The sequence below is a fragment of the Fulmarus glacialis genome, unplaced genomic scaffold (assembly GCF_000690835.1).
Source record: "Fulmarus glacialis isolate BGI_N327 unplaced genomic scaffold, ASM69083v1 scaffold12684, whole genome shotgun sequence".
In the NCBI taxonomy this organism is placed as follows: domain Eukaryota; kingdom Metazoa; phylum Chordata; class Aves; order Procellariiformes; family Procellariidae; genus Fulmarus; species Fulmarus glacialis.
Genome location: NW_009209977.1, coordinates 256 through 9,917, shown reverse-complemented (window position 1 = coordinate 9,917; position 9,662 = coordinate 256). Strand labels below are relative to the sequence as shown.

At 49.2% G+C, this 9,662-nt stretch overlaps 1 protein-coding gene across 1 annotated transcript; it reads right to left on the bottom strand.

Annotated features, from left to right (window-relative positions):
• Positions 1-6,225: 6,225 nt before the first annotated feature.
• Positions 6,226-6,883, bottom strand: LOC104076228 (loricrin-like). Its single transcript, XM_009577021.1, has one exon. It carries the CDS (start codon positions 6,865-6,867, stop codon positions 6,226-6,228), a length of 642 nt encoding a protein of 213 aa, XP_009575316.1. The 5' UTR covers positions 6,868-6,883.
• Positions 6,884-9,662: the final 2,779 nt, after the last annotated feature.

Genomic DNA, 9,662 nt, shown 5'->3' with positions numbered 1-9,662 from the left:
CCTTTGCTAATGCTCTTTGAGAGACCCGGCATCCTTTGGGAAGCGGCTGGAAAACTAAACAAGCTGCCAGGCACTGAGGTGACTCTCCAGCCTCTTGTGAGCTCCTGCTTTGAATGCAGGGGCCTGAATCTTTGCAAGTCCTGAGCGGTTCCTGCAACCTGAAAAACACCTGACACGTTTGCTGTTACTGAAACGCGGAGGATTTTTGGAAAGGCGGGTGGACAGGGCAGGGTTAATGAATCAGGTACGCAACCTAAATGCTTCTTTTGTATTGCTTAATTGTTATTATGAACTAGAACAGTGTCAGGGCAAACTGTACCCAGGTTTGATCATTTCTGTTTAATTGTGTTTTGTTCTGGCATCAGAAGAAATATGGTAAATACTCTCCGTGAAAAAAGACTCAAATTTTTGGCTCTCAACATTGCGCTGTATTCAGTTCCTCATGTTTTAATTGTTCTGAGTTTGTTAAAGATCAGCAGCACCCAGCCAGCAGTCCTGGGAACCTCTAAATTTTGTGGCTGTCCACTTTAATATGCTTTGAAAATGGGGTTTGCAATGGGGGCTTAAGGCAAATGCCAAGACTCACACAACCAGCCTTTTCAAATGATTCCTACACCGATAGCAGGCAGCCTGTCCAGAGAGTTAACTGCTGTCTGCACCCTTTTCAGCAATGCCAGATATTGCTGATCAAGATGACACACTCGAGAATAATCTTATCAGGGCAACATCCATTTCATGAATGTCAATACCAGACCAATAAATTACACAATTCATTTTAATTACAAGCCGAGAAGAAATTTATCAGTTCATTGTGTAACACTAGCATCTTGCAACGCCCCTGGCTCGACCCAGGGCTCTTGAAGTGCCGGGCAGAGGGTTTCTAGAAAGGCTTGTTGGGGGGTTTGTCGCAAGCATGTGGAGATACCTGCCCCAAGGATGGCGCCTTGGGGCCAGATGGCAAAAAAAGGGGTTTCTGCCCCATCACGGGTGCCTTTGCCTATAGGGCTTTTTCTGCCCCACGGTTGTGCCCATAGCCGGCCCCGAGGGCTTGTGCAATGCAGCCTGTGGGGTCTTGGTGGGGGGGTTTGGGTCTCCAGCTCTGTGGGAGGGTGGCGTAGAGGAGAGCTGCCTGCACTGCATAGGCCTGAGATGGCCTCCTAAAATGTCAGCATTTAGAAATCTTTATTCTTTCTCTTTTTCTTTGGAGTCCATAGGGAAGAGTGTGGCAGTGCCTACCCCTATTGCCTGTGTCTGGCAGGGTAACTTCAGGGCTATTAAACAAGCACAAGGTGTCTTGAATTGTGGTATGAAATACCAGGTGAGAGAAAAATCATGAAAACAAAACTCTCATGAACTCCGAATTGTAACGGCTCATATATAGTCACAAGCTGCTACAGAGAAAACTGCGCCAGGGTGAACGTACACAGCTTATTTTAGCACCCACAGATAAGCTCATCAGAGGTACAGGACTCGCCAGGGGAGGGAGAGGAGACATTTTCTTTGAAGATTGCTAGGACACATTCAAAGCTATCTGAACCCAGCACAAGATCAAGGACATGCATGTGTATAACACGCAGATAATGTCCTGGTCACTTCATCTTTGAGGATACTTGATAAATTTGCTGCTGGCAATCTTATGGCTTTCTAAGGCAGGATCCCCCACTGCTCCCGTGGCATCCGGATCCACCGCTGCTCCCGTGGCACCCTCCACTGCTGTGGCATGAGGATCGTTCTTGCCGGTGGCACTGGTCTCTGTCCTGGCGGGAGCACATCTTTGCAGACCTGCTGGAAAGACTATAATCTTTGAATGGGTGCAAAGGCAAGAGGCACTGCGATGTCTGTCAGCTAGCAGTAATAGATGTCTAGTTAGATGGGATTATGTATAAAAAATAAATTCTCATTATAAGCCAGGTTCTTAAAGAAGAGAGAAAAATTAGTAATGCACGTCTGCCCATAGCGGTCCCTGACCTGTACAGAGGACTCCGTGCTACCTTCCTTTGACCAAGTCTTTCCTTTCTCTTCTACGTTTAGCAAATATGTAAGATAGAAGTTAAAGCACTTAGTGATTAGTGAGAAGTGGTGGCCAGACAGAGTCCAGAGCTAGACCTGAAGAGTCCTGTCCTCAGCCATCTGAACCAGTAGGTTTTAAGTTTTCCTAGTTGCTTTCTATTATTTACGTATAGACATGGATGGCGAAGACAACCTAGGCAGAAGGACTGAGCAACTGTGACCAGAGGCAGTCACAGAGATGAGGTGTGTAAGACAAGTAGTCAAGACCTCAGGATCAGGACAAAACTGGTGATCATTAAAAGTGCAAAAGTTTGATCAAGCTGGACTTACTCCTTTTTTTGAGAGGAGACGTGAAACTGAGACAGTGAGGAGAAATGGGGTGCGAGGTCTTTTATAGGACATCCAGAAATAAGATGAGGTCCCACTGGAGGGACTTGATTGTTCACCACCCCGAACACTTTGCTAATTGGAGAGTTTTTACACTGCTCTTTTGACTCATGGTGTTATGAGCAGATTGATATCCTGCCTTTGGGATCGCCATTCCTCTTGTTACTCCATAAAAATGTTAATTGCAAACCACGCCTGGTGTGGTTCACACGCAGGGATGGGGAGATTTCTGGATAGTCTTGCTGCCTTTGACTTAAGCATTTACCTGCTTCTTGTGCCTAATGCCATGAGCCCAAGTCGGCAATGCAAAAATGTCAGCGGATGGGAAGGTGGGATAGCGGGGTGGGCTGGTTGACTGACTTGCAAAGGGATCCAGAAAATAAGAGAGGCTTGAAAGAGAACAAATAAGGCCATGGTGGCGTGTACGAAAAATGAGTGTGTTTGGGCAGCTTGGGAAAAAAATCTAGGTTGTGAGTGGGCGAAGGAGACAAAGGGAATTAAGGATGCAGGTATGAGCACATGATGTGGCGGCAGAAGGTGATCACAGAGCCCGGGGCTGGTCTATGCCCTGAAAAAAGGAGTGTGAGCATCCTCTGCCGAGTCCCGGGGGCCAGCATTGGCCGTCCGCCGCTGCCGGGGAGATGGGGCTCTGCCCTGGGGGGTTACAAAAGGAGCTGAGTCGCCTCTGGGCTCTAAAGCTGTCACTGGGGTTTGGGTTTGGGTTTGGGGTGTAGGTGTGCGAGACTTTGAAGCAAACTCCTGCTGGACGTGTCCGGTCGGAACGATGGGAGTGGGCAAACGCAGGTGGTGGGACGTGGCCAGGGAGTAGCATCAAAGAGAAACCTATTTCTGAGTAAAACAGCAAAGAAGCACTAAAAGGAGTGTTGCAATATTTCAAGTCAGTCCTTTCTCTGCTGAAGGAGAGACTTTTAACCCAAACAGAAGGAATTTAAAACCTCATAGGAGACAGACAGCATGCAGGCAGGAGGCTCGGAAGGACAAAAGGTCTCCAACAGTGTCCCATTCCCACAATAATTGTTCCAAATATCTGCTATTTGTTACCTTTATTACACTTCGATTGGAGAAAAAAGTAGGGAGGGAAGTGTTGTGACTCCTTGAGCTCTTTCCTCCCTCTGTCCCTCCGTCCTCACGAGTACATTGGGGTGGACATTGGGATCCGTGTCTCTGTTGACTTAACACTCTGCTTTGGGGAAAAAAATGTCTTTCTGCCTACAGAGCACACCAGGCCTGATCTCATCCAGGACTCTAGAGGCCACTGTAATATTAATAATAGCACAGATTGAATTAAAATAAAATACAGAGTCAAGGAGATTCATTGCTAACCAATGGTGCTGAATCACTTAAACGAATTGATACATGAGGAAATCAGAATGTGTGTGGGGATATTTCACAAACGTCAGAAGACCGAAAATTCTTGTGAAATATTATTCACGATTCACTAATTACACCTTAGATCACGTGGATGGTGACAAACATGTTTATCATCTCCCTCGGCAATAGAGACATCCACCTGAGCATGGCCTAATGGGGAGGATGCTCATGGGTGTCAGAGACCTGGACCCATGTACAAGATAGGACCGTATGGACCCTATAGCGGGTCTCTGAGCCCCACATATCTCCTGCAAAGCTCCTAGTCTTTGGGAAAGACTTCCCTGCACCCCTTGATCCTATCCTGAGTGGATGGCAGTTTTTTTCTTTGGGTCATTTGTTGGTTTTATGGAAGGGATTGCCTTTGCAGTTGTCCTAATACAAGTCTCAGGAGATGGTTTGTTCCCCAGTTTGGATCATGGTTTCTGGGGGGCTTATACGTGGTCATGATTCTTCTGTATGTCAGTTATCGGTTTTCTATTTATGAAGAAGATAAATGAAGCACAGAAAAAACCCAAGATTTTAGAAGGATCTGGGGGACACCCCAGGTACAGGTTCAAAACTCCAAATCCCTGAGAAGTGATTTAAACACAAAGAAGATTTCTCTTTTGTTTCAGACAGGGATTGCTCATGTGAAATCCCTCTCATTAGAGGTTAGATAAGTCTATGTCAAAATAGCTTAAGCAGAGCAACTCCTGCCCTGGGGTGTGGGAAGCGGGAGCTGCCCTCCTGAGGTCTCCTCCAGCCCTCTCTTCCACAGCCCAGCAAGCTTCAGAGGGGATTTGAAAGGGGATTTGGATGCCTTTGCCACAGCCCATCCTTTGCTTTGATAGTTTTGCTGGCACCTTTCTTTCCACAGAGGTCCCCGAGGCTTGCAGAAGCAGTGTTGCCTGTTCTGGGGTAGCTGAGCCATTGCAGCCCACCGCACAGCCCATGGGGTGGGCATTTGGGCTGCCCCAGGGCTGGGCCACCCCACCGAGCCGTGCTTGGGATGGGAACTGTGTGCTCTGTAATGCACGTTGGCATCGGCCTCTTCACAGGGGTGAGGAAGAGGTTGGCAAGGAAGGCTTGCTGCAGCGTCAGGGCAGAGCATGTCGGCAGCCCCCGTGTGTCCACCTACAAAACCTCCATCCCAGGAAGGTGCACCCCGTACCTGTTTTTACTTCTTTTCCTTATCCAGATTGTGCTGCAGGAGAAATCTCCACCATTAATGTTGTGAAGCGGCTGATTCTGCAATGTGTCACATCCTGCAGGCTGGGGCAGGCAGGACACTGGGAGATGGAGACGATGGAGGCTCTCGCCTGGGCTGGGTGAGGTGCGAGGAGCCACCTGGGACATGATGCTGTGAGTCACTGACTCCAGATCCCTGCTTTGCTGCAACAATCCTCCCAGGTAATTCCTCTTCTAACCTTACAAGGATTCCTCTTCTAACCTTCAGTCTTAGAAAGAGCTTGGGACCTTTTGCTCCATTAGAGAGAGAGGGTCCAGCCAAGTGCCCCCGTGATGTCTACAAACCCGTTTCTAATTTCCATTTGACATGTATTCCTGGCCAGATGATCCCCATTTCTCCCTGGGTCAAAGTCTTCAGCTCTGAGAGCTCTCACCCCTCCCTGGCCTTTCCTAACATCTCTCAGCTGTCAGAGCGGCACCGAGCATCACTGAGCATCGGCTGCCGAAGACACGTAGATCCTGCAGGAGCTGCCGCCCTTGGGGTGAGACAAGATCTCTCATGATTGGGATCTCCGAAGGTCTAATGGACCATGGACCATAGCATTTCTCTTCCATCAGCTTCAGCATCTCTCTTGCTCAGCACTAGCTGTGCCATTCCTATTCCTGAATCCTCTTCCTGACTTTTTTCCCAGGGCTTATTTTGGAGGCTTCTGATACAAGTCAAACTGCACCCATTGCCTCGTCAGTGAATGAAATGATGTCCCAAGCAGACCCTCTCATTTTCACCTCTCTGATGAAGTGTGTGGGGTTTTTTTACATTAGTATATTAGTATTTAATCGCTGGGTTGCATAAAGAGTCCATGATGAAAACTGTTAGTTCCTTCTCAACGAGGAAGTTGTCTGGAGTAGGAGTAAAAAGACACCAGGTTGGATCAACCAGGAACCTCGATGTGAGGGTGAACGGGGATGCTGCAAACACCGGCTTTGGCCACAAGAAGGAACAGAAGCAATTCAAAGGGGTGAAGTGGAAAACACTTATGCAAAGGGTTTATGAAACATAATTTTTTATTGCCTCCACATCTGCTGTGAAATAAGGAGGTGAATAGCACGTAATATTTCGCAGAGATAGTGGGTTACACCTTCAAAGCATGTTACAAGCAGAATGACAGGAAGAGTGGAGATCCATGAGCAACACGGGACATGCTGACCGTTGAGGTAACATTGCAAGAGTGAGAAGTTTCTCTCATTCATCCCCGCTCCTCACGTCCTCTACTTTATCTTCCGGGTTGGCACTTTGCAGACCTGCTTTTGCTGCTGGCTTGGGATGCACTTTGCCACGGGCACGCAGCCTTGCTGCACCGGAGGGGGACAGGTCTGCACCGGGCAGCACTGCGGGACGTGCTGAATTGGCTTGCTGTAACACGGCTTCCCCCCCTGATACCCTGATCCGTGGCCTCTCTCGGAGCAGACTGACCTCCCGTAGCTGTGGCATCCCCCCGATGACCCATAGCTGTACGTGGGCCTCCTGACACAGCTCGAACCACCTCCGTGGCACGAACCTGAGGACCCGTGGCATCTCTCGGAGCAGACCGACCTCCCGTAGCTGTGGCATCCCCCCGATGACCCATAGCTGTACGTGGGCCTCCTGACACAGCTTGAGCCCCCGCCTCCGTGGCACGAATCAGCCGCGGCATAGCCGTGGTATCTCTCGGAGCAGACTGGCTGCCGATAGCCGTAATGCCGGTAGTTATGCCCTCTCATGCCTTCAACGCCTTCGCCGTCGCACCCTGAGGAGCAGGTGTTGTAGCCGTAGCGGAAGGGTGTGCGCCGGGTGTCCAGCCAGGACCCCGAGGGATCATACCAGGTTGAGTTCAAGTTGAAGTACGATTCTCTTCCAGAAGAGTATATCATGTTTGAATTGCAGGGAAAAACCTGAAAAACACACGGCCAGATAGGCTTGCATTGCCATTTCCTCTGTTTTCATTTAATTTCCCATAGAGCTGCTTTAGTGAGCCATTCATAGGTCAACCTTGCTTGTCCTGAAAGCCTGGATCTAAAGGAAATTCTTACTGGTCATATTATGTCCAAACCCTTGATTTTTTTCCCCTCCAAGAACAGAAACAACCATAAGGCATTGCAGCACATAGTGGCATTGCTGTAGATCCCATACCCAAGTCCCCCAATAGCTTCTTTCTTGGCTTAGCCCACCATCCTCCAGCCCTTGTGTGTAGAGCATGGTCTGAAGGACAGTGCAAGCGTGCCAGGTCCATGACCTCCTGAATCCAGACACCCACCCAAAAATGAACCTGGCTGCTCCAGGATATGTCTTACCCAATTCACGAGGGAAGACAGACGCTGACCAGGAGAGCAGATTGTGAGAGGCAAAGGGACGGAGGCCTTTTATATGGTTCCAAGTCTTCCCCTTATAAATGAAACACGCTGCAGGAACGAGGACTAAATTATTTATTAGCAAAACATCTCCTCCATTTGGATGGTGTTCCCAGCGCTTGGCATGTTCTGCTTGACTCATGATTCCCGATAAGTATCTCTTAATTATAATGTAGTTACCAAGTGGTGCACATAAAGGACTCACATCGTTTAAGCCACACATCGGTTATGTGAGGCAGGTAATAATGTACTTATTCACCATCTTCAGAGGACCGAGACACTGAGTGGAGGCTGACCGGTGACCTATGAGTCAGGAGCCGTGATGTGCACAGTGCTAACGTCCCGGTCTTCCCCTTCTGCTACCCATGAGGAGCATTTCCAGGTGCCTGAAGCACAAACAGGTGATTGGGAAGAGCCAGCTCAGAGTCACCAAAAGCAAATCGTGCTGATGGGTTTCGGTGATGAAGAGGCTGGCTCTGTGGATGGTGGAGCACAATGGATGGTGCTACCTCAACTTTTGCAAGGCTTTTGGCACAGTCTCCCACGGCAGCCTTGTAGTTAAACTGGTAGTGGTATGGACTGGATGGGCAAACTACACGGTGGGCGAAAAACTGGCTGATAGTGGTGCTGGTGCTGTTTAACATCTTCATTAATGCCCTGGATAACGGGGTGGACTTGGCAAATGTACAGGTGGCACCGAGTTGGGGTGAGCGGCTGAAACTGCTGGAGGATGGGACCTGGGCAGGCTGCAGAAATGGTGCTGTGGCTGGGCTGCACTAACGGGGATGGCAGGGCTGGGGCGGCTGGCGAAAAGCAGCTCGGAAGGAAAGATGGACCAAAGCTGACCTGGAAGCGCCGGCGTGAGGGCTAAGCTGGCCCTTGGTCTGTGGGCTCTGAGTCAGCCCTTCGGGCACCGCGCCGGGACGGTGCCTGGGAACTGGCTTCAGTGAGAAGATGCTGGGAAGAAAATAGCTAATAAATTAAGGGATCTCTGAAGTTAAAGTTCACATGTAAGTGGTTTTTCGTTTGGTTAAAATTAGACATGAGAAAAAGAAATTGCTGTGGTTTTCTGCGTTAAGAAAACAAGAATGAATTTCTTTTTTTCTTTCTGGTTTTCCTTGGTGGTTGCTAGCGGCTGTGAGGACACACTGGGGCTATGCTTAGGCAATACAAAGAAACAACAATATATATTTTAATGCACCTACAGGAAGGCTTTTCTGGCAAAGTGAGAGAGAAAGAGCATGTTACCAGCGTGCCTGCAGGAGCCGGGCAGTGGGGAGCTGCAGGAGAAGAGCCTGGCCTGTATCCTCCTGGAGCGCGTGAAAGCCGTTCGTGGTATGCACAGACACACCTCACGTGCTGGGGCATGCGCTTATTATCGTGATTAACATTTATGTGATGGATGGCCTCCCGGTGCAGTGTTACTATCTAGCTAATGAAGATGATGGCACACATTATAGAGCAAACTATTTGTACCTAGATCACTTGCCGATGGACCACAGTGAAGTCTGTCCGATGGTCCTGCGGTGGGTAACCACAGTGGAGAGGGTTTTACAGCAGGCAGATGGAGTTCAGCCTGGTGAAACCGCTACAGCCAGAGCTGAAATTCTCATGTGTGAACTCTAATTTTGATTTTAAATTTACAAGTTTCCTTGTGAGAATTTTGATGTCTTTTAACGTCTTCTCATTGTGATGTCGGTGATATTTTTGGGGGTAAAAAAAAAAGGAACCAAGTGTCAACTAAATTTTTTCAACTTTATTCTTGAATACACAGGGAGAAAATAAAATTGCAGGAGTTCTTGATGTTCCTGCAGTCACAGCGTGTACTTTTTTCCCAGTACAGTCCTCTCTCTATTTTCGAACAACCTTGAAATCACAGTCCACTGAAACCATGGGAGAAGGTGAATCCATGGCAGGCTGTTTCCCCGTCCTTATTCAGGCTCTCTCCGTTTGGTTTCTCCATCCCCCAGGCTTCTCACCTTCTCAGAAGAGGGAAGAAACGGCTGCTCTACCCTGAGGAAGAGCAAAGTGGGGTTTGGATGATTAAAGCCTATTCCCTGGCAGGGGAGGACCATGAGAATTTAAAGTGTCGGTGCTGGGGTCACGCAGGGGACTGCGGACCCTGGATCCAATGTGCAAAGAGCAGCAGCGAGCCGTCAGCCACGGTGGCATTGCATCGTGCCGAAAGCGGAGGTGGGAGCATCAGCGGTTTGGGCGAGGAGCGAAGCATCCCCCACGCCGAGCGGCGTGCGGGCACATGCCGGGGAGGGGTCTCCGCGCCTCGCTGGCCCCGTGCTCATTTCTTCTGCAGGCAGGGT

What these genes read in the sequence shown, in the direction of transcription:
- LOC104076228 (XM_009577021.1), bottom strand. Translation starts at nt 6,867, where the DNA reads ATGATATACTCTTCTGGAAGAGAATCGTACTTCAACTTGAACTCAACC.